The sequence below is a fragment of the Cornus florida genome, unplaced genomic scaffold (genome assembly GCF_030987335.1).
Source record: "Cornus florida cultivar Cherokee Brave unplaced genomic scaffold, ASM3098733v1 CherokeeBrave_3.0.0_Hap2_Chr08, whole genome shotgun sequence".
Taxonomy (NCBI): Eukaryota; Viridiplantae; Streptophyta; class Magnoliopsida; order Cornales; family Cornaceae; genus Cornus; species Cornus florida.
Window position 1 is genome coordinate 16,408,775 of NW_026775578.1, and position 27,818 is coordinate 16,436,592.

At 33.6% G+C, this 27,818-nt stretch overlaps 4 protein-coding genes and 1 long non-coding RNA gene across 5 annotated transcripts; 2 read left to right on the forward strand and 3 right to left on the reverse strand.

Annotated features, from left to right (window-relative positions):
* The first annotated feature begins 5,313 nt into the window (after positions 1-5,313).
* LOC132268722 (lysM domain receptor-like kinase 4) lies at positions 5,314-7,191 on the forward strand. Its single transcript, XM_059769515.1, has one exon. The coding sequence runs from the start codon at positions 5,314-5,316 to the stop codon at positions 7,189-7,191; it is 1,878 nt and encodes a 625-aa protein (XP_059625498.1).
* Positions 7,192-7,719: 528 nt separating this feature from the next.
* On the reverse strand, positions 7,720-9,725 carry LOC132269788 (alpha carbonic anhydrase 7-like). The gene is made up of 7 exons (XM_059771030.1): positions 9,632-9,725; positions 9,304-9,521; positions 8,726-8,829; positions 8,491-8,593; positions 8,246-8,413; positions 8,077-8,130; positions 7,720-7,797 (listed from the first exon to the last, which is right to left on the reverse strand). The coding sequence occupies exons 1-7, from the start codon at positions 9,723-9,725 to the stop codon at positions 7,720-7,722; spliced, it is 819 nt and encodes a 272-aa protein (XP_059627013.1).
* A 7,042-nt stretch (positions 9,726-16,767) lies between these two features.
* LOC132269587 (uncharacterized) lies at positions 16,768-18,028 on the forward strand. The gene is made up of 2 exons (XR_009469538.1): positions 16,768-17,146; positions 17,851-18,028. It is a non-coding gene; the product is annotated as an uncharacterized LOC132269587 (long non-coding RNA).
* Positions 18,029-20,795: 2,767 nt separating this feature from the next.
* On the reverse strand, positions 20,796-21,888 carry LOC132269789 (F-box/kelch-repeat protein At3g06240-like). The gene is made up of 3 exons (XM_059771031.1): positions 21,610-21,888; positions 21,307-21,471; positions 20,796-21,011 (listed from the first exon to the last, which is right to left on the reverse strand). Exons 1-3 carry the CDS (start codon positions 21,886-21,888, stop codon positions 20,796-20,798), a joined length of 660 nt encoding a protein of 219 aa, XP_059627014.1.
* A 3,273-nt stretch (positions 21,889-25,161) lies between these two features.
* LOC132269790 (alpha carbonic anhydrase 7-like) lies at positions 25,162-27,718 on the reverse strand. Its single transcript, XM_059771032.1, has 7 exons — positions 27,625-27,718; positions 27,261-27,478; positions 26,074-26,177; positions 25,839-25,941; positions 25,593-25,760; positions 25,430-25,483; positions 25,162-25,239 (listed from the first exon to the last, which is right to left on the reverse strand). The coding sequence occupies exons 1-7, from the start codon at positions 27,716-27,718 to the stop codon at positions 25,162-25,164; spliced, it is 819 nt and encodes a 272-aa protein (XP_059627015.1).
* Positions 27,719-27,818: the final 100 nt, after the last annotated feature.

A 27,818-nucleotide genomic window follows, 5' to 3' on the forward strand; every position in this document is an offset into this window, starting at 1 on the left:
TTAGACAGTTCGTCCTATAGTGTTTTAGTTAGCGGCAAAAGAAACAGTTTCATTCGCCCTTAACATACACTGCCTTATTCCCTTTAACCTTTTAGATACCTATGTTTTGTGCTAGCCTAGTCCTATTATCATCCTTTTTCTTTGCTTTGCCCGTCCACTTGGGCCTAGAAGAAGATGGTATAGACTAGGTTAGATTGATAGGAACACCCATACTCTTGATTATCCCTTCATCTGTTACCAATTCTATAAGAATATCAGCGAATGTGAACTCAAACTGATTCCTTATTTAGTTCACTCTAACAGAATCGAATGAGTTTGGTAACAAGACAATAATCATGTCAACTTGAAACTTACCACTCAAGTCAGCCCTTTTGATCTCCAGCTAATTTTTAAATAATAAACAATCATTTTCCAAAATTCGATTTCATACTGGAGTTCCTTAGGCTATCTTGATGCTATTTAAGTCTGATATAGTACTTTGGCATACTCTCTATCTAATCTCACCAAAACATCTTATTGACATCTAACATGATGCTTGAAGAAAATAAAATAATGTAAATGTTAGCTTTGAAGCGTATTCGAGGTAAACTCTAGAATATTGCACTAATTCATCTCATTTGCCTTATTTCACATATTCAAAGCATTAATGTTCTCTTGGGTATCTTAAAGTAAAAGGATTATGTTTTAGGAGTAGTAAATACATTTGTACCACCACGTTGTGAATAAAATATCTAAATTCCTTTTCTAGTCATTATAAATGAAGTCCACATACATTGAAATTAGCAAGCAGATAAAATGGATTGGACATAATTAATCTGAATATAAATACATTCATACAATATGCAAGGTGAATTATTAATACTGTCATGCATATTTAAAATTAAAATGAGCTTGTTAATCACATAATATAATAAATCTCAATCGAACAAGAGATCATTATCATTATTGGTGAACAATCCCTTTTAATTAATGCGGGTCCCTCAACTCTGTAGTATAATAAATCAACCAATCAATATGTCAATAACTTATCCTGTTGGAGGAGTTCATTATTACTATTGTTGAGATTCATTTACTATTAGGCGAGCACTTCCATTAAAATAGTATGTGGGTCCCTTAACCACTGCATGAAAAATCGGATAACCAATACACCAATAACTTATTCGGTTGGCGAAGTTCATTATTGTTATTGGCGGGCAAATCCCATCATCTCCATATTTCTTAAGACAATGTCTTGTCTATCATATGAAATGATTCCCGATTTTATTTAGCCTTTCTAAAATCACCTAGTGTAAACCACTCCGTTGGGGAGCTAACACTATTGATTTTAGATTGAGTGTATAACGTTATTAAAGCTCTAATGAAAAATAAAACATTAAATATCTTGTCATTATAATCTAGACTCTTTAAATCATGCGTAGGGCCTTATTTTTAAAAATCTAATTACAATGAACATTTAATATTCTTATTTTCATGAGACAACCATTCTTGTAATATTAAGACTCTTCAAATCATGCGTGGAGCCTTATTTTTGAAGATCTAATTACAATGGTGTTAATAACGAAGGTTATGGGGCAATGTATAAAAATCCCCGCTCACACTCAATTTTTTTTAATCATTTATAATTAGGGTTTTCATTTTATTCAAATACATGATATGATGCATGCTAAATGTCTTGATTTTAATCCAATTAAATTTAGAAAATATTTGAACTTAAATGATTCACTAATATTTAATTTGAGGCACACTTCAAAAATAATTTTTCGTTTCCCAATAAGTGCCCTCTAATTAATTAGTAATCAAATCCAATTAATTTTCATAATTTAATTAATATAAATCAAGTCATTTAATTAAATATCATGGATCCAATGCATGAATAATAATTAATTAACAATTATATATTCCATGCATTTCATACATTGCATAAATATATAAATGACAGATAAAGCAAATAAAATGGCCAATGGAATCAGCTTTTAACATTTAATTACTCTACGTATTGCGGGAAGATCATCCATCGGCTTGTAAACACCTGTAGGGAGCTGGTACGCGCTTATGGAGGCAAAACAGCACTTGAAATGCGCCCGGAGGGCCCCACACGAGCTCACACGCGCCTGGGGCATGCACCAGGTAATGGCACGCGCTCCCACGCGCCCCCACGCGCTGGGACACGCCTGTGGCGCGTGGGAATAATTTCCCTTGGTTGGCGCATGAGATCCACGCGCCAGCCCATGTCTACCTCCTGGCGCGTGTTCCACACGTGCCAGGTGCACTTCTTTGCGCCGCATGGGATAACTTCCCATCATCCAAAAGCTCAGATTCCAGTTGCACCATATAATTGTGTTCCGCGAAGCATGTGATCATCAGTCCTTCTATCTCCGGCCAATACCTCGCCGCCGGCAATTTTCCGGTCGCCGGAAAAATGCCGAAAATTCCAGAAAATATTAGAAAAATTCCCAGAAAATTAAATTAAGTCTCAAAAAATTCCAGAAAAATTCCAAAAAATTTGAAAAAATTCCAGAAAATTACTGGAGCATAATTTAACCTTTTCGGACCCTCTTGAAGCTTCATAGCATCCTTTGATGAAAATTACATGGTTTTAAAAATATTTACAATTTGAAATACAATGGAAAAAATTAAATTACATCATTGAACTTTCAAACGGCTAAATCAAAGCCTTAATTACATTCATCCAAAGATAAAATTACATTCCAATAACCTATAAGCTTCATCCATGGCCCAAACATTCGTCAACATTCATCCAATCACAAATATACATACATCATGATCATATAAAAATATATACATATGCATATAAAAATTTGGATCCATGAATGATGATTTTCATAAAATCATGATCTCTAATAATGAATCAAACCATGCTCTGATACCATTATTAGGAAACGTGCTAGTATTTAAAAACTTTTCGAAGGATTTTGATTCATAGATCTTGATTCATCACATAGAGACAAGTTTTATACAAAAATAAAAATATGATGTATCATTCAATTAATGGATTGAATACTTACATCACAGGTCTGAGTAAACCTTTAAATCTTTCCTCTAAAGTGAATGTTCTCACTTATTGTAGATTCCTTAGCAAGATGCCTTCTCCTTAGATCTCCATCTTCTTGGTAATTGTTTTGCCTTTAGGAATCACTCATAAGCCTCTATGAATGACATTGGAAAACTAGGCTTGTGGGAGCCTCCATTAGATGAAAATACTAATCCTAATTTTCTAAATAGAGAAAATTTATTCCTTTTTCCTTTTTTCCAAAAATCACCCCCCAAAATATACATAGACCATGTATATTTATAGGCAACATAAAGATAAAGAAAAGGAAACTACAAATCCTTCTCAATCTCTAACACACATGTCTCAAATCTAATATGATTCCAATATCAAGTTGGGCTATGAGTGAGAATCCATTGGGCTTATTATTTTATTGGCTACAATGAATTAATAATTGGCCCGGTCTATGGACTTAATTCAATTAATTCATAAATTAATTTCTACTCCACTAAAAGAAATTAATTGAACTCCAATTAAATAATAAATAACCTCTAAGTCAATATTGCACTTTGACCCCTCTATGCATAATTAGTTATCGGATAAATAAAGCCATCAATCCGACTACTTAATTAATATATTTATTTTGGTATCATTGATTATTTCTGGCTCGATCACAATAAAACATTTGTTTGACAAAAAATAATAATTTAAATAAATAAATATATAATAAATCATTTTGTCTAAAAACATACGAAGGCCTTCGAATTTACTTTGTGATCAACCATAATCAATACAAAATAAATACAAGTAGCAATGATGCAAATATTGAAAATATAACCCTCTAACTATTAATTACATAACTACCCAAAGTGTCGGTCTAAAGATCCCGAAAAATCCACCGAACAAATCAAAGTAATTATTAATTAATAAAAGAGTCTATAATTTTCTCATGCTTAAGAGTCAAATGCTATGACGGTGATAGGGAGCAATTGCATACGACGGCTCTCGTAATATATCTCAACCTAACGCGGATCCAGTTCAAGTCTTAATTAATTATGAGTCCATCCATAATTACCGACTATGAACAATTTATAATTACTATTTATATATCATGCATTGATTGCCATCACATGCATATATATAAATATTTCTCGTAATCACAGGGACACTATCAATTTCATAGTGAATCGAAACATAATACATTGAATTTACCAATTATATAAATTATAAATATTTCAGATATGTCAGGAACATATGTCACTATAATCCAGATAGGAATTTGCTATGCCAGGGCATATAAATCCCAACACTTGTAACTAATCAACTTAAAAGAATTCTTAAGAAAACAGATTTTATTTTTATACCAAATCATGACTAAATACTTTTATTTATTTATTTGAATAATGTTAATAAGTTTATTTTAATGCAACTACTCTAACAGGGAGTGGCTAGGTTTACAATTGAACTCTTAAGTCTCACCATCATCAAAAAGTTTAATCCAATTCCTTCTACATAATTTTTTTGGACTTGATTCGGATTTTATGAGAAAGAGAATAGTCAAATTAGGATTTGATTTAGATTTTATTGGTTTTAACCTAAATAAAATTTCAAATCTTTATTTATTTATTTATTTATTTTTATTAGAGTGACACTTGTCACTATATTGTTGAGCCACATGAGTAATAAGCATAATGTTTCTACTTATCGGTGAGTAGGCAAAAATTATTCTTATATTATATTATATGAAATTATTTGTTAAGCTTTTTATATAGGTCAGCTTCAATGTGTTGAAGTTAGATCACATTCTGAATTTCTAAGCATCATTTGAGGTTTAATTTTTGAAATTTTACGATTACGCCAAAGCCCACCCTCCACTAACATCATTACTAATTGTTTTAATTATTATTATTTTTTTGACTGTTTGACTCATTGCAATTTGTTAAAAGATTCTGGTATGCAAAACTACTATTAAGAAAAATTCAAAAACCGGTACTGTTTTATTCCCAATATCCATTTGGACACTTGCATTGGCCGGCTTTTGATGGTGCCTTTTTAAGTTTCATAAACAGGTTTGTTTTAGAAAATAGATGTGCACTTTGGCTGCACATGACTATTTAAATAAGGTGGATCCCTGTGATAGATTGGCACTACAATTTAATAGTCCAATTGTGTTCTCATAAAACCATATTCTAAGTTAAAAATTAGTCAGCATGATTTTATCACATCAATTACTTGCTTCTTCCTAATGCTTTTAGTACATTCTTCTTCTATATGTAACAGACCATATTCAGATTTTGAATACCATGTTTACTATATGGTTTCTCATCTGGTTATGTTTTGATTTAAGCTATGCTCAACAGTTTTATGACCAGACACCATGTTCTTCAGATGATGCTAACTATCCAGACACTAATCATCCCGGGACACGATACACCTGCAACTCCTTCCAGCCTTCATGCCGGACATTCATGGTCTACAGAGCTTGCCAAAGGTTTCAGACTATTTCAAATATCTCCAATTTGTTCAGCATTGACACTGATGAGTTACTTTCCTTGAACAATCTCTCGTCGGCTCTGCAGACTCTGCAGCTTGGTAGAGAAGTACTTGTTCCCATCAATTGTTCGTGCCCGGGTCAGTATTACCAGGCAAATTTCAGCTACATAGCACATGACAGCACACCACTCTCGGAGATTGCTTGTGGGGTTTTCGAAGGTTTGTTGAAATCTATTACGCTTGTTGAGGAAAATCCGGTTAAAGAACACAATCCCAAGGTTGGTTATGTCCTTCATGTGCCTTTGAGATGTGCTTGTCCTGATAATTTCACTAGTAGTAATGGGGTGAAGTACCTTGTGACATACCCTTTTATTGAAGGAGATGATCCTACCAAATTGAGCAAGAAATTTGGTATTCCTCAACATGATATTGAGCAAGCTAACCTTTTAGCACCTAGTGCCACTGTTTATCCAAACACAACTGTTTTAGTTCCTTTGAAAGCGAAGCCGGTCATTCATTTTGATCTTCCAGCTGATTCTCCACCTCCAACCCCAGGCTTTCTTCCCACAATTCCGGTAAGACAAACAGCAAAACAATCAAAACGAAAGAAATTATACATTGCAGGATCGGTTGTTGGATTCTGTCTAATACTAGTGGCATTGCTTGCAAGTGGATTATATGTCACGGTCTTAAAGAGATGGAAGGCCGAGCTCTTTCAGTTTTCAGCTCGTAGAAGCTCTATAACCTCATGTTCAACCCCTAGAAGCTCCCAGTTATCTCGTGCCACGACTAGAAGCTCCCCAGTTTCATGCTTGTCTCCGGATCTTCTTGTTGGAATAAAGTACTCTTTGTCCAATTTCAGCACAGAGGATCTCAGGAGGGCAACAAAGGATTTCAGTGAAGATACTAAGATTAGTGCTTATGTCTACATGGGGATGATTGAAAATGTTCAAGTGATGATCAAACGGATGAGATTTGAAGACACTCGCCACCTCATTGATGTGCATTCGAAGATCAATCATGTCAATGTTATGAAGTTAATTGGCGTTTGTTATGGTGAGAGTGACTTCTCTTGGTCTTATGTTGTGTTTGAATTCCCTGCTAGTGGCTGCTTAAGGGACTGTCTGTCTAACCCATCTAGTCCTCTTGTTTGGCATCGTCGGACTCAAATTGCTATTGACATAGCAAGGGCCCTTCACTATTTACACTATTGTATGGTTCCTCCCTATACTCATACGAGCGTGAATAGCAGAAATATATTTGTGACACCAAATGGGAGGGCAAAATTAACAGTTTTCGGAACCACCCCTGCTGCTGGATCATCCAAAGAAAGTGGCAGCACATCAAGTGTTGGAGGGTGGGTTGCACCAGAGCATCTCCTTAACGGCTTGGCTTCTGAAAAGGTAGATATTTTTGCATTTGGAATTGTTTTGCTTGAACTGATCTCCGGAAGAGATGATATAGATGGGAAGTTATCAAAAGAATCGATTGATTTTCTGGGAGGAGGAGTTAGTGAAGGAGGTTGTTTCGAGCAGTTGAGGAATTTCATGGATCCATGTTTGAAGGAGGATTATCCTCTCGCGGAGGCCTTATGTCTAGCTGTTTTAGCTAGAGCCTGTGTGGAGGATGATCCCATGCACAGACCATCTATGGATGATATCATGAAAGTCCTTGCCAGAATGGTATGACTGCAAGAAGTGAAACTGAGGAACCATCATCAAGTTGTAATTGTTACCATGTACATTATTAGTGTTTGTATGTAACAGTCAATAAAAAAAATTATCATCATTATTAGCTTGTATGTTGCATGCAGAACAACTTTTTAGCTCAGAATAGCTTGATACTGTTGTCCTAATGAGTCATAAAGGCCACAAAACAAAGGCTTGTGAAGTTCAAATTTTCTTGTCCAGTTTTGGAGAAGTGTCTTGTAGCAGGGTTATATCTGCTCAAGCCTTGCTCAACGAAAAAGGATATATATGTATGTGGTCTAGCTTCTCGCAACAAATTAAATTGATCTTATTTATATAAAGAAACATATATATGCCACAAAAGCATATATAAACAGCCAGTACAAATGCCATCAAGAGCTTATTACAAATTATAACTGTAAATAACAGAATGTAAACAAATAAAATTGATCAAAGCTATTTTCCCTAACTCTATGGCTCTATGCATATACCATCCTAATGTTGGAAATGTGAAAACTTCATCTCTCTTCACGAAATTATTGGTCTATAAAGTTGCACTGAGCGCGCGTTTGTTGGTTGTATTGGCCTTATATTAGCTCCGGAGCCCTGAAGAAAAAAAATAGTCATTCACAAAAATTTATGAATGCAGAACAAAGTTTTAAAAATATCGTCTGTCTGGCCATAATTTCTATCTTTGTATTAATTAGATATCACAAATTAAGGGTGTGGGATTGTTTGATATCGTAAATTAACATCAATGAAGTTGAAAGTACTTAGTGGAAGATAAATGAGTGTTAAATTTCAAGAAATTCATCACTATTTGAAACCTTGATTGTGTGTATGTGCATATTTCATATAAGAAAATTCAAGATAGTAGCATCTCACATCATGAACAGCGTCGCGAAGTAGTCTCACTTGTTCTCTTGTAACAGTTCTTACCTGATAAATTAAATGATATTCAGACTAGTTAATTACCTATAGATGGCAATATTTGTACTTGAACAATTATGTAGGCTAGTATATATCTATATATATATATATATATATAGCATACCTTTCTCACAATGGTCCAAACAACATTTTCAGTGCAAGGAGGAGCTGTAAGAGAGCCAATGTACCTGTAATACTTTCTACTCCCTATCTTAATTTGCTTTGGGTCAACTTTACCCACCACTCTCTCTAATTCATTGGAGTTTGCCATGGCTTCTAAGTGATCCTTCATCTGTAATCAAACATAGCAAGCATGAGAGAGAGAGAGTGTGTGTGCACGTGTGTGAGAGAGAGAGTTTATTTGATTACCTTCAACAAGAAAGAATCAGGTCGTCCGAATTTGTACATGATTCCAACCACAGCAATCTTTTTGCTCTTGCTCTCATGAACCAGGTGAAGCTCTAGATCAAATCTGTAGTATAATTTAACAATAGAAGGAAAACTTTTAGCATTGTTGTTGTGGTCATTATTTACTTTATATGCATACATGTATTTATGTATGTATCTATATATATATATATATAATGAGAAAAATCAGAAACACCTCTTGCCATCAATAGTGTGCTCAGAAGGTGAGTGCCAGTGACACTCTTTGAGTTCATACTTTGTTTCATTGATTTGCATATGTCCTGCATCCTTCCATTTCAACTGCATTCATAAATAAATCATGTAATTTAGAAGAATAATTTTTAAAAAATCATGGAAAAAAGAAAGAGAAATGATAACTAATAAGTTCTCTGAGGTTAATACAAATTTATATGCTCTGTCCACAGTTTTTCACCAAATTATATATTTGAGCACCAGTTGCAACTTTCCAACTATACGTCAATTGTGATTAATTCGACATTAGAGATTGTTACATGAGTAAGGCCATGGACTCATGGTAGGTAAGAAAGTGACTTAAATGCATTTTGAAATACGGCTTAACTGAATAAAATTATATGGTTTTAGGTAGACGACAGGATAAGAAATTCATACTCTAAAAAAAAGCTTCTTATTATATACCACATTTTATTAAACTTGACATAAGCAGATTGAACCATGGAATAAAGTGTTGGCTTATTGAAAGCTTTGATGAAAAAACAAAAGTAGATTTCTGTGTGTGTGTGTGTGTTTGCTTACCATCATATCATGGCCTCTATTGATAAGAGTGGCATTAGAAGGCTTATAGTCCCTCTTAAGTCGTCTTAAGTAGGAAACTATTTGAACCCTCTCATTCAACAGATCAATTGGAGACTGCATTTCTCCATTACTACACATACTCCATTCTGAAGAAATCTCTCCCCAGTGTTCCGGTCCATTTTCGCTGCCTTCATCATAACTAAACCCTCTCTCATCCTCTGCACCATTAATAAATTATATATATCAAAGGAATAAAGAAAATAGAAATTAAACAAAGACATACAAAATCATTTCACTAAATTACTTAAACAAATATGCTATGACTTACCTACTTCTTGAGATGTTGCTTGGAATGGAACCGAAAGTAAAACAAGAACAATGAGAATATTAAAATACAAGATTTTGGTTGTTAGCTTCTCCATTTTTTCGATTTCTCGAGACATGTAGCAGTGATAGAGAGGCTTAGCTGCTTATATAGATTCAGTTAGCAATATGAAAGCAAAAGGGGTAAATTGGTTTTTATTGGACTTTGTTAAGCCTTTTTCTTCCCATTAATTTCAATTTTATAAGCTTGAAAGTTTGAATATAAATATAAGGATTAGCATCATGCATGAAGTTAGCAGCAAAATGAGGTGTTGTGACATGATTAAAATAACATTAGAAATAAGACACAGGCGGTCTTTCTGATGTTCTTTTTCTTGTACATGGTGACGAAACTTGGTTGAACAAAAAGAAAGGCCGTCTGTCATACTATGCATGACTTTATTGTTTAGGGCTAGGCTGCTGGTTTTAGTTGGTTGTTGAATTAGACAAAAATTAAGATATATATATATATACACACACATATACCTATATAGAAATTGGCTGGGATTAAAATAAATTAATAGCGAATTTTTGGAAATGGTTATTCCTATTGCTGGAGTTTGTGGGAGATGCTTATCTGGAGTTTGTATTGTGCTATTCCTTTTGTTGATTTGTTTGTTTTGATGTTTCTTATCCAATTTATGCCTCTCTTTCTTGTAAGTGTGTTTCTTTGTTAATAAAGTGATGCTTAGGAAAGTTACAATTTTAATTTGGGTTGTGCTTGGAAAATAATATTATGTAGAGCATGCAAGACACTTTATAAAAATAACGCTAACACTTGGATATGCGTTCATTCGGTCTTATTCCTCTAACACCCTCAGATCGTATTTAGATCATTTATCCTTTGTCTCTAGTTAAATAATTATCCTAATGTTGTGTTTGAAAGTATTGAACCAACGCCTGACTTCTCTATGCATCAACAAACCACTGCAACTAATACTACTGATATGCTTTCATACTTGCACCATCTGGTGGGTTTATAAGAATTTCAATTCAATCTTGGACTTCGCTGGCTAGTAGTAGTAATTAATTAAAAGTTAAAGCAATATATATTTGGTTGCAAAACAAAAGATCTTTAAAATAATGGTATACATAAATATATACATATATTTATTATAATACAGTAAGTTGATTATGAAATTTCAATATTAACTGTTTTCGAGTGAGATTGTGGTCAAGTTCTTAGTTTTTGACAAATAGGTTGAATTATGGGTCAAAGATTGATCCTTTTTGGTCGTCCAGCAAGGTTTGAAAAATCCCTGGAACTTTCAAGAGATTGGGGTTTGTCCACAAACTCATCATTAAATTGGTACGAAACAGGCCCTGTGAACAACAACAAAAACAATAACAATGACAATGACAATAAGAATAAGAAGAATAATAATAACAACCCTGTCAACCACAACAACAACAACAAAAACAATAACAATAAGAACAATAAGAAGAATAATAATAACAACCCTGTCACCAACAACAACAACAACAACAACAAAAACAAAAACAATAACAAAATTAATAATAATAATAACAACCCTGTCACCAACAACAACAACAACAACAAAAACAAAAACAATAACAAAATTAATAACAATAAGAAGAAGAATAATAACAAGAATAACAATAATAATAATAATAATGTAGCAATTATATTGTGTTGGTGATAATGGAATATGGAAATTAAGCCTACTAAACGTCTATGAGATTAAACTTAATGACTGATTGAAATAATGTTGAAGACTGATTAATCTAAGCAAATGGAAGAAACATACACACATATTTGTGATAAACTTACACACACAGTTTATTACAGAATTCATCGTATGCTTTTGTTCTTTTTGCCAAGAGAAATGTTATTTAATCGGATTTCGACTTAAACTTACACACAAAGTGGTGCTAGAAATGTCGGTTTAAGCAGAAACCGACTTAAAAACAATATTTCTTTATCCAAACATATGTACACATAGAAATAGATAAATTTCTCCACAATAAAAATAGTAACCACTAAATTTGATCCAAGTGTAAAAGAAACTAGTTACAAACTAAATATAACAATCATATCAAATAGTTATTTTATTGGATGTTCAAGAAATCATTTCTACGCATTTATACACACCGGATATTCTTCTATAAGTAGGATTCAAAACAAGGGTCATTAGTATATTAATCATGTCATGAATTCATAACTATGTCACGTTGGATTCAAATTACCAAAGAACAATAAACAAATGAATAAAGAAACAACCACAGAGATTCATTATACACAGTTTTTTGTTGAGGAATGACTACTACTATTCAAACTGAAAAAATCATTCATATGGTTGGTTTAATCAACCAGATCTAATGTGTACGGAAACTATTGGTGACTGAATTGAATCTAAAATATAATTATGTGATCTTTGATTTCAAATTTTGTGACTTGAGCACAAACAACTTTTAACTTATAATCTAAAGAAATTGAAAAACTCCCATCAAAATAATAACAGTAACCTCTCTTATCACAAGTAAATGGTCAAACAGTTTAATCATGTGTCAACTTTTCAATATATGACTAACATACATTTTCAGCATAGTATTCAATAGGTGTGATAATTTGTATTCGTGTTCGTGTTAAAATAAGGGTATTATACTAAATAGGTAAATTTAAACCCAACCTATTTAATAATCGTGTCAAGAATTCTCAATAACGTGTTAACTCGTTTAATGACCTATTTATCAAAACCAGATGTTTAATATTTAATCAAAATGAAAAAAAAAAAATTATCATAATTAACCCAAATATTCAAAATAAAAAGAAAAATCATAAAGCATAAATAAAGTTTATGTTGAAATTACTTAACTATCCATATTAATTGAGTCTAAACAAGTAAAATATTACATAGATCATTTCCATAATTATAACATGTTAAGTTAAATGGGTCATAAATAGATTACAAAGGTTGAATTCCTCAACCTTAATCTAACACGATTAAATAAACGGGATAATCGTTTCGACCCTTTTATGACCCAAACCCTTTTATGTCAAATTTAAACTTTTTGTGTCGTGTTTTAACTGATAATACTAACTAATTTAAAAGTTAAAGCAATATTATATATATTTGAAAACAAAAGATCTTTAAAATAAGGGTATACATAAATATGTACATATATTTATTATAATACAGTAAGTTGAAATTTCAATAAGGACTGTTTTCGAGTGAGATTGTGGTCAAGTTCTTAGTTTGACATATAGGTTGAATTATGGGTCAAAGATTGATCCTTTTTAGTCGTCCAGCAAGGTTTGAAAAAAACCTGGAACTTTCAAGAGATTGGGGTTTGTCCACAAACTCATCATCAAATTGGAACAAAACAGGCCCTCTCATCATCGTCAACAACAATTACAACAATAAGGGCCCGTTTGAATGGGGATATCATATAGGCATTATGATTTGGTATGATATAAAAATAATTGTTTTGGTATCGAAATGTTTTTAATAAAAATCGAAATCACATTTGGGAAGTTGATAACGAACAAAAATTTTGAAAACAGAATCATCCAAAACATGTTTGGCATGATTGAATGTTTCCAGAAGTGTTGAAAAAAAAATAAATTCATTTCACTCTCAACAACTCTCTCTCTGATATAAGAAATCGTCTTCAAGAGAATTTTCAACATACCATCTGCGAGTCGTCATCACTTTAGAAATTGATTTTCTCTAATTCTGTTTTCTTTACTTCGTTGTTTTAATTTGTAATTCAAGATTTTTAGGGTTTGAAATCTGATGATTTCACTGACCGCATACGACGATGATTTCTTGCCTTATAATTTCAGATCTTGTTTGCTAATTCTGATTTCAACAGTGTCAAAATTAGTAACTCTCTTCACCATTCATCAACAGGTTGGAGAAGGGGAAAACCAAGCACGACACAAATTAGTAACTCTCTCTTCACGTTTTCCGGTCAACGGAATCCATGGCGGACCTATATTGGTCGGATTGCAGCGAAGCACAGAGGTGGTGTGCGAGAGATGTCGTCTTCTCCGCTGTCTCATCCGCCATCAACTTCGACGCCGCCGACAAGCATAACTTGGTATCTAAGAGAGATGGTTTGCAGAGAAAGGGGAAAGATTTGTGGTTGCGAAAACACGAAAATAGCGTTTCTCGAATCGCCTCTCGAATCGCTCTTTCAGCCGCTGCGTGAAGAGAGAGAGAGACAGAAAATAGGGTGTCCAAAAATAAGAATTTATATGCCTGTTTTCTCCTTCGTTATGTGTTTGGACCGCTACAGTGCCCATAACACCCAATATCACCGAATTGGTGATATGGGTTTTGGCCCAAATTTGGTATCTGTTATGACACTGTTTAAAATCATGTCAGCCCACCCCAAACGTGATATGGGCTCAAAATGTAATTTCAAAACACCAACACCAATAACAATATCAAACCAGCTGCCGAACAGCCCTAACGATAAGGATAATAATAATAATAATGTAGCAATTATATTGTGTTGGTGATAATGGAATATAGAAATGAAGCCTACTAAACGTTTATGAGATTAAACTTAATGACTGATCGAAATAATGTTGAAGATTGATTAATCACAGCAAATGGAAAAAACTTACACACATATTTGTGATAAACTTACACACATAGTTGATTACAGAATTAATCATATGCTTTTGTTCTTTTTGCCAAGAGAGATGCTATTTAAGTTGATTTCGACTTAAATTTACACACAAAGTGGTGTTATAAGTGTTGGTTTAAGCAGAAACTAACTTAAAAACAGTGTTTCTTTATCCAAACATATGTACACATAGAAATAGATAAATTTCTCCGCAATAAATATAGTAACCACTAAATTTGATCGAAGGCTCCGTTTATTTCGACTTAAAATATTCTTTTTAAAAAATATTTTTCTTTTTCAGGTAAAATATTCTTTTATTTTTACTTTGTCGGTATTTTATAAAGGTTTACGTTGAGGCTGAGATCGAGTCTATCGGGTAGGGCATGTAAAATAACTTGCCGAAAATTTATTGATAAATTATTTTTGTTAAATTTTAATAAATTTTTTTTCTTTGTAAATATTTAACGATAACCAAGCACTAGAAAATAAAAAAATATTTTTTAAAAAATATTTTACGTTCAAACAAACGGAGCCTAAATGTTAAAAAAACTAGTTACAAACTAAAACATAATAATCATATCAAATAGTTACGATGTTCAAAAAATCATTTCTACGCATCTATACACACCCGTATTTTCTTCTCTAAGTAGAATGCAAAACAAGGGTCACTAGTATTAGTATATTATTAATCATGTCATGAATTCATAACTATGTCCCGTCGGATTCAAATTACCAAAGAACAATAAACAAATGAATAAAGAAACAACCACAGAGATTCATTATACACATAGTTTAGTTTTTTTTTTTTTTTTTTTTTCTTCTTCTTTTTGAGAAATGACTATTTCTATTCAAACTGAAAAGGTTGGTTTAATCAATCAGATCTAATGTGTGCGGAAACTACTGGTGAGTGCATTGAATTTAAAACATAATTATGCGATCTCTGATTTACGCACGTCAAATTTTGTGACTTGAGCATAAATAATTTTTAACTTAAAATCTAAAGAAAATGAAAACTTCTAAAAAAACATGACAAGAAACAAATGCAAAATTTTAATCAAAATAATAACAGTAACCTCTCTTACCACAAATAAATGGTCAAACAGTTTAATCATATGTGTCAACTTTTCAATATATGACTAACATAGATTTTTAGCATACTATTCACCAGGAAAAAATAAAATAGAAAAACGAAAACCAGCTCACTAGTTGCACATACGTCTCTAGGTATAATATTTTTTCTTTCTGAGTCTGAGATTCAAGATTCACCATTCATAAGTTGCCAAAGAAGGAACAACTATGAACACACACACATACACACACACACACACATATATATATATCTCTCTCTCTCTTTAAAACTAAACTATGATAGATTAAAAACATGGCAGAGAAATTACTGGTTGTTGAAGGAGGTTCTCAGTATGATGAGGAGATTGTTCCACGTAAACCAAAAAATCTGAGATCAGTATTCAAGTGGAGATCCAAATAACACAATGGATTCTTTGTATAGTAAAGATTAAGAAAGGAAAGGCCGACCTCAGTACCCAATGAACTCGAGCTCGACAATGTCTGGTGGTTAAGGTCGTTGTTGTTACGCCCTTAAAGGCTGATTAATGCTCCTATTTATAGTACTCATTCCCTTGGTCAATATCTCTTAGTCCTTTGGGTGAGCCCGCTCTTGCCCAAGGGTTTGAGGGTCTCCCTTCCTGACAGATGGGACATTGACGGATGGACCGCGACGTTTTGCCCCCCGGTCCATAGAGGTAACAACACTCCTTAATTAATATAGATCTTGTCAAATGTCTTTCGTAATTAATGCACTTTCTATCACTCATAGCTCAAGCTTGGGTACCGAATGTCCTTTCCCCCTTATATCAGCCACCCGTCCACATGCCCTCAGATTCCCAAACCCAACATAGGGATAAGCCTTCTCCGAGGTTCTGCCTTCTTGACCTCTTGCGGCCACATCCTGACTCTACATTTCGAGGTCCCTCAAACCGGAAATAGTGGAGCTCATAAAGCAGAAAGCTCAAGGTCGCTCTAGCAAGAAGCGATCTTGGAAGAGTAGGGAGGATGGGCCCATCCGACTGGAGCTGGGTGTATCCTCTGGAGAGGAAGGGTAGTGACCCCCTCCTCGATTAACAAATCCAGTCGTGGGACAAGTAGCTCGAGGATACTTAGTCCCTTCAAGGGTAGAGGCATACCAAAAAAGTATTGGCCAAGTGTGTCTATTTTCAGAAGTGCCGCCTAGGGGTACACAAAAGAACCGTGAAACCGGAACCGTGAAACCCGGAACTGAATTTTCGGTTCTCACGGTTCCAGTTCCTAAAATAAGGAACCGTTGTTACCGATTTCGATTCTTGGCTCATGGTTCGGTTCCGGAACCGAAACCGATATATATATATATATATATATATATATATATATATATATATATATACTTGGGCTACTAGTACTGGGTTGTGCCGCTGTGGGCTGTGCAATTTATTAAATTATCAGTAATCCACTAATCCACTATCATATAAACAGATATTGGATAAAATAATAAAATATCAAAAATTAAAATCACAAATTCAAAACTCAAAACTCAAAAACCTAAACCTAAGTTTACCTAAGTTCCTAACCTCTCAAGTCTCAAACTCACTCCGCGGCTCCGCCTCACCTCCTCTTCTCTCAGCCTCTCGGCCCTCTCAGGCTCTCACTGTCTCAAGTCTCAACTCACTAGTTTCTACTCTCTATCTTCTCAGAACTCATAAATCTCTTCGAACTCGCCTCAGATCACAGTCTCTATCTTCTCAGATCAAGTCTCAACTCACTGATTCGTGGATTCGGTTGGATCGGTCTGTGTCTTCTCAGATCTTCGGCTTCTGGTCTCAATTTGGTAGGTATTTCGTAGCTCTCTTATCTTATCAGATTTTTTGCTTTTAGATTCGTGAAAATGGATTGTGGATACAAACTTCTTATATATGACTATTCTACTTGGGAGTTGGGGGTTTAGGGTTTGTTTGATCCATCCATCTTGTTCATATATTGGGGGTTTAGGGTTTTTCCATCAATTAGTCCTTTGGTTTGATTTGGGTCCTTATCGATTTCTATCTCTGGTGAATGATGATCGATCAATTGGTCTTTTCATTTTTCAAATCTTTTTCTAGATTTTGACCCAAGCTATTACAATCTAGTGTCCGGAGCTTTTCTTGCTGGTTTTTTTTGGTGGAAAGTGGAATCCATCCTAAAGAGTTCGTCTAGACATGGGCAGAATTCTTGTGGTGGTTGTTGGTTAATTTGATGCATATTGAATCTATTTTTTTTTTTAAGGAAAAAAAAAAAAAAAAAAAAGGCTCGACTGTGACATGTTCTTGTTGTTACAATCCGTTTTTGGTTGAACGTTGTTGTTACTTGTTACTTGGGTTTTTCTGCCTCTAATCGCTTTTGGAACTTCTTTGAAGATTTGGATTTGTTGAGATTTGATGATTTTTTTTTGCTCCTGATATTGAATCTGGAAGTTATTATCACATTTAGATTCAATTTTTGGTTGAACATTGTTGTTACTTGTTACTTGGGTTTTTCTTGGTTGTTTTTTAAAAGGTTGACAAAGGTGGGGAAGATGCTTTCTGTGTGAGCAGCTACAATGGAGGAGTCACTGCTGCTGTTGCCAAATGATGTTGGATTGTTAGAATGTTGATTCAGTTTTTTTTTAACTTTTTTGTAATTCTAATGGAGTAACTGAATTTCTTGGATGTAATATTTTTATATTGTGTGTTTATTTATGTTATTGTATTTTTTTTTAAGGAAAATTAAAATAATATTGAAAAAGTTAGCTTGATTAGCAGTTCCATGGAACCGAACCATTTTTACGGTTCGGTTCCACTACCCACGGTTCCGGCTCCGGTTCCGGTTCCATTTTTTAGGCACCGTTGAGACCAGTTCCGATTCCGGTTCCAGTAGCAACCGTTAGGAACCGAACCGTGTGCACCCCTACTGGCGCCACTTGGATAGTTAGCGGCGCGATCATCAACACTAGTTGAAATCATAATTAGCTTCCCACTAACGCCAACCGCAGAAAAAATTAACTGTCACCTTTCTTTTCTCTGCTGGACCATTTGACTTCTTTGCTATAAACAACATATTCTCGACATATTTCCTTGCCTTGAGATATTGTATTAGAAGTTACCGATATCAGGATTAGTTGGTTTAAGCTAAATTGTTGAATTATGCACTACCAAGAATTGTAATTGTCCATGGGGGGTGGATTGTAATGATCATGTGGGTGAGTGTGCCGTGATCGGATACGAGACACTCGCAAGCTACCACATTGGGCGTGCTACGAGTGCACAATCTCACATGATCTGGGTAGAGGAAAGGTAAAGTGCTTATATGTAGTGATGTTATCTCCAATTGATATGAGACGCTTTAGGATAAAACTCTACAGCAAAAACTGTGCGGGCTCAGGCCCTAAACGGACAATACTATACCATGTGGTGGAGTGAATCGTTATAAATGATATAAGAGCCTGACCTAGCTGAAGCCAACGAGGACGTTAGGCATCCAAGGGGGATGAATTGTGATGACTCTGTGTGCGGGGTAGAGTGGGTCGTTATACTAATATAGTGGTATTTTTTTACTTTTTAAAGTAGACTAATCCATAGCGAAACCATCAAGAACAAAAACTGTGTATAAGTTTCTAAACAAGCTAAAAATAAAATATATATATATAATAATAATAAAATAATGTTGGATTATGCTGAACATGAGCTCCAATTTAATTGCCAAAATCCGAATTAGCATGTTATAAATGAGGATCATGTTTTTAGACATTGTATTAGAAATGTAACTCAGGCTACCCCAAAGGAATTTTAACCGTGCATGTTGGATAGGGACCACGTGCTCCATAGTGCCACCATCAAGAAAGAAAGAAAGAAAGAAAAGAATATATATATATATATATATATATATATATAGAGAGAGAGAGAGAGAGAGAGAGAGAGAGAGAGAGAGATTTTATGAAAAGGACCGTGTGTGTGTGTGGCCATAAGGAAACTATTTTAAGGCTAAAAAATTGCTTAAGTGATCTTAAGCACTACCCTGTTTCTTGCTTCAGTTGATGCATGTTCCTTCTGTGGATTCTTTCCTTGGTTATGGCCCTTGTATTTTTATTTAGTTCTCGTCTTTTAATCCTATTTACCTTCCTAGAGAAAAAGGAGATCACTAAAAATTGGTGATGCAAAAGCATAGATTTAATTTAGGGTGTTAATTTTATATCACACAACATTATGTTAGTTTGCTCAAGGGAATATGTCATGTTGATTAAGTATTGATTTCAACTAAATGCTAAATTAAAGATGATTCAGCAACCTAATAATCATTAAACCTAGAAGATTTCCAGAACTACCATCTAACTTATACCACTTCAAAGATGACAAATTAAAAAGAAACTGCAGAGAAAATTTGCATTTATGATCTAACTATGCTTTGGCATCACAAGGCAACAAAACAGAACCTCCACTCCACTGCACTTGATTAATACACAGAGGCATTGGTTTTGAATCTCAAAAATAGTAGAATATTCTTAAATATACATACAAGACAATCATGTCATGAATTCATAACTATGTCATGACAGATTCAAATTAACAAAGAACAATAAACAACAAGTGAACAAAATAACCACATAGATTCATTATACACAATTTTTTGTTGAGGAATGACTACTGCCATTCAAACTGAAAACCCCATTCATATGGTTGGTTTAATCAATTAGATCTAGTGTGTGCGGGAACACCAGTGACTACATTGAATATAACATACTAACGGGCCAGTGGCCTGGTGGTATCAGTCTCTTACCTTTTAAAGGGAAGTCAAGGAGTTCAAGTCTCAAAAGAGACATGTGTATGTGAGTACCAATTAGGAAAAAAATATGTATATAACATATAATTATGCCATCCTTGAATGTAGACATCTAATTATGTGGCTGCAGAACAAACAACTTTAACTTATAATAAAAAGAAAATGAAAACCTCCAAAAAACGTGGCAAGAAACAAATGCACAAATTTCCATCAAAATAATCATAGCAACCCCTCTTACCACAAAGAAATGGTCAAACAGTTTAATCGTCTCCTTCAACTTTTCAATAAATGACTAATATAGATTTTCAGCATACCATTCACCAGGGAAAAAAAGAAAAAAGAAAATCAGCATGCACACTAGTTGTGGATCCGTCTCTAGGTATAACATTTTTTCTTTCCACGTCTGACATTTTAAGATTCAGCATTCATCCATTGGAACTACGAAATGAAAAATAAGCCACATCAACATAATCATAAATAATATTACCGCAACTGGCCCCAACGCTTGCGATTGCTTGTCATTCCCATCAAAGCTGTTGGGTGAAACATGACTCCACATATTGCTTCTCATTCCCAACAAAGATGTTGGGTGAAACCAGACTCTCCACGTACAAAGCCAATCTGGGATAAATGGGGCAATTACAAATTCTCGTAAATCTCTTTTTTTCAGTATCATATGATATTAATCATGTTCGATCAATGACTCCTGGTACTGATTCAATCTTCAGTAGAATTTCACCATTCCTCAAGTAACATAAAGGTATGGCGCCATAGCCTATGTTAGATGGGAGGGTGAGAAACCTAGTCCAAGATGCCTTCACGCCATTTTCCTTCATCAACCACCCATACCCATCAAAAGTTCCATTAGCACAAAATGAGATAAGACCATACATACAAACATTCTTCGAAAGCACCCAATGCAACAAACAACGTATCTGTATCGCCCTGAATGGATATCTCACTAAATACCTCATTTGATAAATCAAAACAAACAATTGCCCCGTGAAGTCCTACATCTTTGGGTAATAGTAGCCAATGAAGAGCTCCATTCAAGAAAATTCCATTATCACACATTAAGAATCTCCCAAAATGACTAAAACTCAAGTCTTATATCCTTCTCCACGAATTGTGTCTGACACTAAACATATGGAATCTGATACTTGTAGAGACATCAATAATCTCAGTTCCCCAAACTACCTTGTAATCATCGTTGTCGGAGTCGAAACCAAACCCATAATAACACTCAATCCTACGACTCTTATCAAAGAATAGAGGAGTGTTGGGTATTTCTGGCAACTTTTTGGAGACTCTAGAGGAAGGGTTGTATAAGATAACGTTCAATTCGTCAACAACATAACAAATCTAGCCATTGCAAGAACCAATTAAAGAGACATTGCTATCTTTACTCCATAATGGACAATCCAACTTCACTACTGCATTACTATTATCATTAATATCGTTTTTATCTTGACCCCACAATGAACAATCCAACTTCACTACCGCATTACTATCATCATTAATTTGTGGTTTTTTGTTGTTGTCATCGTCGTCGTCAAGTAATGATTCAAAGTCTATTGATTGACGAGGGAAACGAGAGCAAAGGATTTTCTGGCCATTCTTAGAGAGAATTGATCGATTGAGATGAAATTTGACGAAATAGGGATCAGAAATTAAAGAGCGAAATGGGTTGGATACGCACTTGAATCGCACAAGAGATTCAACTGGAAGTCTCGAGAGTACGTCCATTTCCATTTCTTCAGGTAGGTTAAGGAACGCCATTGCCTCCCCCAATTCTTCGACTGTTGTATGAGACTCTTTAACTTTACCCTTCAAGAGTTTAACTATGTTCGGAAAAGGAAAGAGAAAGGAAAAGGGAAGGGAAGGGAAAGAAAAGGAAAGGGAAGGAAAGGGAAGCATTTATGAACTTATGATATGTATGAGCAAAGTTACACAATTCAATTCAATTCTAATTTTTCGAAAAAAAAGTTACACAATTCTAAACAGGAGTGTAGCTCTTCCCTACCTGTGCTCTCCCTCTCCCTCTAATTCTTAGGCCTCGTTTGGATTGACTTTTCAAATGCTGCTTTTGGCTTTTTGAGTTTGGAAGTCGTTTTGAGTAGTGTTTGGCTAACTTTTTTAAAGAGCTTTTGGGTCTTGAAAGAGCGTTTTGGAGAAGCTAGTGCCCCCCAGCTTCTCCAAAACGCTCTTCTTAAATACACGGGAAGAGGTTTGGGAGTATTAATAAAACTTTTTAAATGACAAGCGTACCCTTTATATTATCCCATAACAAATTATAATTCCAACCGTATCCCTATAAAAAAACCCCTTAATTCTACTTCCAAACCCTAGTCTCGAAAAAAAAACTCACATTGGTGTTCTCTGACAACATATCCCTTCAGACTCACAAGAATGATCCATCAAGCATTCAACCAGAGAAAAAAATTGAAATAGATAATTGCGAGAGATAACCAGTGGCTTTACTCCTTCAATCTATCATTCGACCTTGGTATTTCTTCTCTTGCCTATTTCTTCTTCTTTTTTCCCCTATTCTCTCTAAATATTTTCGAAACTCCCCGACGAACAATCACTGGCTTCCATAGAAGTAATCACCATATTTCAACGATGCATCTTACCGTCACAAATCTTTATTTTTTTTTTTCACCTTCAAATTGAATTCCCTTTTGTTGCAACAATGGATTCCAGTTATTTACCCAAAAATAAAGTTTTTTTTTTTTAATCAGATTAATTCATCCGCATAGCATTTCTTTTTTATTAAATTAATTTAAGATTAATTCACTATCATAGATCTTTCCTGTATTGCAATCTAATGTTGACCATAGCAATATTTTTCCTTATAATATAATTAAGTTAATATAATTAAGTTTGTAATTATAAAGAAACAATAATATTATTCTAGGAAAGTCATAAAGCATGAGATTACTTATTTTCTTTTTGGAAGAAAAATTAGAAACCCTCAATATTTTATTATTCTTATTATTATATTTTGGTAAAATGTTCAATTACAAAATTTTCTAAATCATTTAATAGTTTTTTGCAATCTCTTAATTGTTATTCCTATTGTTTTTATCAGTATTATTAATTATTATGTTGCATATGGCATGTTGTGGATAAATTTGATTAAACTTAGTGGTATATTTGTATGTTTTTACAAAAAGAGTTACAAAAAAACAAGTTAAACAATAATTAAAAAAAATACTCTATCTAAGGGCAAAATAATTATTTCAGTAGTAAAAGAGCTTCCGTAAATATTTTGCCAAACAGATTGAAAAACTCTTCTACCATTAAAAGCTATTCTAAAATATAGTTTCCTAACACTAATAAATAAGCTAAACAGAAGTGATAACTTTTGCTTCTCTTTTTCTTCTGCTTAAAAGCGGAAGCAAAAGTTATGCCAAACGAGCCCTTAAAGTGATTTAAATTTTCTTATATTTTAGTTCACGAAATAGTTGTCGCTTCCACTCCCAATTTTTGTGACTCAATTCATGATAGACAAGAAAATATCAGAGAATAATTGTGTTTGGAGTTTGGACGGTTTGGTTGATTTTTTTTTTTTCTTCTTCGTCTAAATGCTCATTTGGTTGATTAATGAAGAAAAATTATAATAATAATAATAATAATTTTAGGACTTAATAAGTTTATTAATATACTTTTTTTATTTAACAGATAAATTTATTAATGCATGATTTTTAATTCATCAATGTAGGCTGACTGATGTAGTCAGCAATTTCGGTATATCATAATGCCTCTTCTATGTACCCAATGTTATGGGTTTAAATACATGACATTTATTACCGAAGTCTTTTAGTTTCCGGTCGAACTGTCTCGTCAAGAATAAGGGAGTGTATAAATGTATTTATTGTATATATATATATATATATATATATATATATATATATATATAATGAAATACTGTAAATAAAAAATGTCATTGGACAAGCACATAAATTATTATTATTTTTGGATAATTAACAAGATTAATTTGAGTACAACAGCAACTAAACATGCTAAATTGTTGAGTCTTAGAGCAACTCCAATAAGCTGCCAAATGGCTACTAATCTCAAAATATTGCATGTGAGTTTAACATGGGCTCTCCAATAGACTGTTAAATGGGTTGCCAAAATATAACTTTGTCAAATCTTGTGCCAAATATAGCACAAACTATAGCTATTGCTTTTGAATTTCTAATTCTCGTAGATTTTGTAATTTGCAGTTGCATGCGCACACAGAGAGAGCGCCCCGGGGGGGTGGGATAGAGCGCCCCGGGGGGGTGGGGTTTAAAGTTTTGAACCGGGCAGGGTGGGATTTTATAGTTCGTAGTTTGAAATATATTTTATTTTTTGGTTTAGAGTTATTAATAATATAATCAAATATATATGATTTATATTTTATTTATTTTTAATGAGGCAAATAAGATAAATAAAATACAAACACTCACAAAAAAAAAAAAAAAAAAAAAAAAAAAAATTGGTCGTTGAAAATTGGTAGTTAGGAATTGTAGTTGAAAAAGAATGGTTATTGTTTAAAAAAATAACATTTTGGATGAAATGCACCATTGAAGCAAAATTGCTAAAATATACTAGTATTTTGACACTATAACTCCTCTCAAAATATAAATTTAATATTAGGGCATGTATCTTTCAAATGACAAATAGGTACTTTACTGCCTCATACGTGGAAGAAATATTTAGACATTCTAATGTTAATCTTTATAGCACATTTTTATAAACTCTTCCATCTCTACACAATAATATCACTGATTGGAGACTCTGCAACATGTTTTGATAGAACCGAAAAGACATTATATAGATCGACTCTTGCAACATGTTTGGATATATGTATTCTATGTTTTTTTCCACAAGTAATTAAATTGATCCTACGTATACTGATCAGCTTAATAAAGAAACATTTACATGCCACAAAAGCATAAATAAACAGCTGGTACAAATGCCATCAAGTGCTTATTGCAAATTATAACTGTAAATAACAGAATGTAACAATGAAAATTGATCAAAATTGAAAATTCCATCTCTTCACAATATTATTGGTCTATAGAGTTGCACTGAGCGCGTGTTTATTGGTTGTATTGGCCTTACATTAGCTTTTTGATCCTGAAAAATAAAAAATCACCCACATAAATGTATGATTCCAGAACAAGTTTGAAATTATCATCTAACCACAATTTTTTTTTTTTTTTCAATTTTGTATTAAGTATTAGAACACTAAAACCAAAAGTTTCAGTCACAAATTATGTTAGATATCAAAAAATTTATAAGAGAGTTGAAAATAGTAGCAACTCACATCATGAACAGCGTCGCGAAGTAGTCTCACTTGTTCTCTTGTAACAGTTCTCACCTAATAAATTCGATGATATTCAGACTAATTAATTACCTATAGATTGTAATATATGTACTTGAACAATTACATAAGCTAGTATATATATATATATATATATATAGCATACCTTTCTCACAATGGTCCAGACAACATTTTGAGTGCAAGGAGGAGCTGTAAGAGAGCCAATGTACCTGTAATACTTTCTACTCCCTATCTTAATTTGCTTTGGGTCAACTTTACCCACCACTCTCTCTAATTCATTGGAGTTTGCCATGGCTTCTAAGTGATCCTTCATCTGTAATCAAACATAGCAAGCATGAGAGAGAGAGAGTGTGTGTGTGTATGTGTGTGAGAGAGAGAGTTATTTGATTACCTTCAACAAGAAAGAATCAGTTCGTCCGAATTTGTACATGATTCCAACCACAGCAATCTTTTTGCTCTTGCTCTCATGAACCAGGTGAAGCTCTAGATCAAATCTGTATGTATAATATGATAAATAACAATAGAAGGAACAAAATTTATCATTGTTGTGGTGGCCATTATTTACTTGTATGTGTGTGTGTGTGTATATATACACATATATATGTAATGAGAAAAATCAGATACACCTCTTGCCATCAATAGTGTGCTCAGAAGGTGAGTGCCAGTGACACTCTCTGAGTTCATACTTTGTTCCATTGATTTGCATATGTCCAGCATCCTTCCATTTCAACTGCATTCATGAATTAATCATGTCATTAGAAGAATAATTTTTTAAAAAATCATGGAAATAAGAAAGATGAATGATAACTAATAATGTTGTCTGAGATTAATACAAATTAATATATGCTCTGTCCACAGTTTTTCCTTGCACTTTTCGCCACGTTAGGTGACTAATAAGGACGTGAGGTAAATAAATTGATTCAAATCGATTTTAAAATAAGGCTTCAATTAAATAATTTATTATATACCACATTTTATTAAACTTGACATAAGCAGATTGAACCATGGGATAAAGGGTTGGTTTATTGAAACTTGACATCAACTAGAAACTTTTGGTATGGAGAGGATCCATCGAGGAAAAACACATAAAAAGTATACGATAATTCTCTACAAACACGTAAAAATGGTCTGTTTGTTTTAGAAAATTATTTTTAGAGAACTGTAGGATAATTCTCTAAAAATGAAACTTCTTATAACTAAGTTTTTATAAAACAGTGTTTAGAAAACTGAATCAAGCAGAATTTTTATACAATTTTCTGATTGTCAGATTTCTGAAAATATAAAACTGTTTTTTGAGTGACAAATCAAGTAAACCCTAGATTTCTCTCTCTTTTTCTTTCTCTTTCTCCTCCGTTTTCCCTTACCATCATATCATGGCCTCTATCGATAAGAGTGGCATTAGAGGGCTTGTAGTCCCTCTTACTAATATGTTCTCTGAGGTTAATACAAATTTATACGCTCTCTCCACAGTTTTTCACAAAATTATATATTTGAGCACCAGTTGCAACTTTCCAACTGTACGTCAATTGTGATTAATTCGACATTAGAGATTGTTACATGAGTAAGGTCATGGACTCATGGTAGGTAAGAAAGTGACTTAAATGCATTTTGAAATACTGCTTAACTGAATAAAATTGTATGGTTCTAGGTAGACGACAGGATAAGAAATTCATACTCTAAAAAAAAGCTTCTTATTATACACCACATTTTATTAAACTTGACATAAGCAGATTGAACCATGGAATGAAGTGTTGGCTTCTTGAAAGTTTTGATGAAAAAACAAAAGTAGATTTCTGTGTGTGTGTTTGCTTACCATCATATCATGGCCTCTATTGATTAGAGCGGCATTAGAGGGCTTGTAGTCCCTCTTAAGTCGTCCTAAGTAGGAAACTATTTGAACCCTCTCATTCAACAGATCAATTGGAGACTGCATTTCTCCATTACTACACATACTCCATTCTGAAGAAATCTCTCCCCAGTGTTCCGGTCCATTTTCGCTGCCTTCATCATAACTAAACCCTCTCTCATCCTCTGCACCATTAACAAAATATATATCAAAGGAATACAGAAAAGAGAAATTAAACAAAAAACACATACAAAATCATTTCACTAAATTACTTAAACAAAGAGGCCATAATTAGTTGCTTTTCTAATATCTACACTGAGAAATGACTTACCTACTTCTTGAGACATTGCTTGGAATGAAACTGAAAGCAAAACAAGAACAATGAGCGTGTTAGAACACAAGGTTTTGATTTTTAGATTTTCCATTTTTTCGACTTCTCGAGACATGTAGCAGTGATGGAGAGGCTTGGCTGCTTATATAGATTGAGACAGTATAATATGAATGCAGAAAGGGTAAATTGGTTTT

Coding starts and splice junctions, on each gene's coding strand:
- LOC132268722 (XM_059769515.1), top strand. CDS start 5,314: ATGTTTACTATATGGTTTCTCATCTGGTTATGTTTTGATTTAAGCTAT.
- LOC132269788 (XM_059771030.1), bottom strand. CDS start 9,725: ATGGAGAAGCTAACAACCAAAATCTTGTATTTTAATATTCTCATTGTT. Junction 8,830..9,303: donor ATAGAGGCCATGATATGATG/GTAAGCAAACAC, acceptor TTATGAATGCAG/TTGAAATGGAAGGATGCAGG. Junction 8,594..8,725: donor CACACTATTGATGGCAAGAG/GTGTTTCTGATT, acceptor ATTATACTACAG/ATTTGATCTAGAGCTTCACC.
- LOC132269789 (XM_059771031.1), bottom strand. CDS start 21,888: ATGGCGTTCCTTAACCTACCTGAAGAAATGGAAATGGACGTACTCTCG. Junction 21,472..21,609: donor TTAATGATGATAGTAATGCG/GTAGTGAAGTTG, acceptor TGCAATGGCTAG/ATTTGTTATGTTGTTGACGA. Junction 21,012..21,306: donor CCGACAACGATGATTACAAG/GTAGTTTGGGGA, acceptor GTGCTTTCGAAG/AATGTTTGTATGTATGGTCT.
- LOC132269790 (XM_059771032.1), bottom strand. CDS start 27,718: ATGGAAAATCTAAAAATCAAAACCTTGTGTTCTAACACGCTCATTGTT. Junction 27,479..27,624: donor AGCAATGTCTCAAGAAGTAG/GTAAGTCATTTC, acceptor TTAATGGTGCAG/AGGATGAGAGAGGGTTTAGT. Junction 25,942..26,073: donor CACACTATTGATGGCAAGAG/GTGTATCTGATT, acceptor TTATACATACAG/ATTTGATCTAGAGCTTCACC.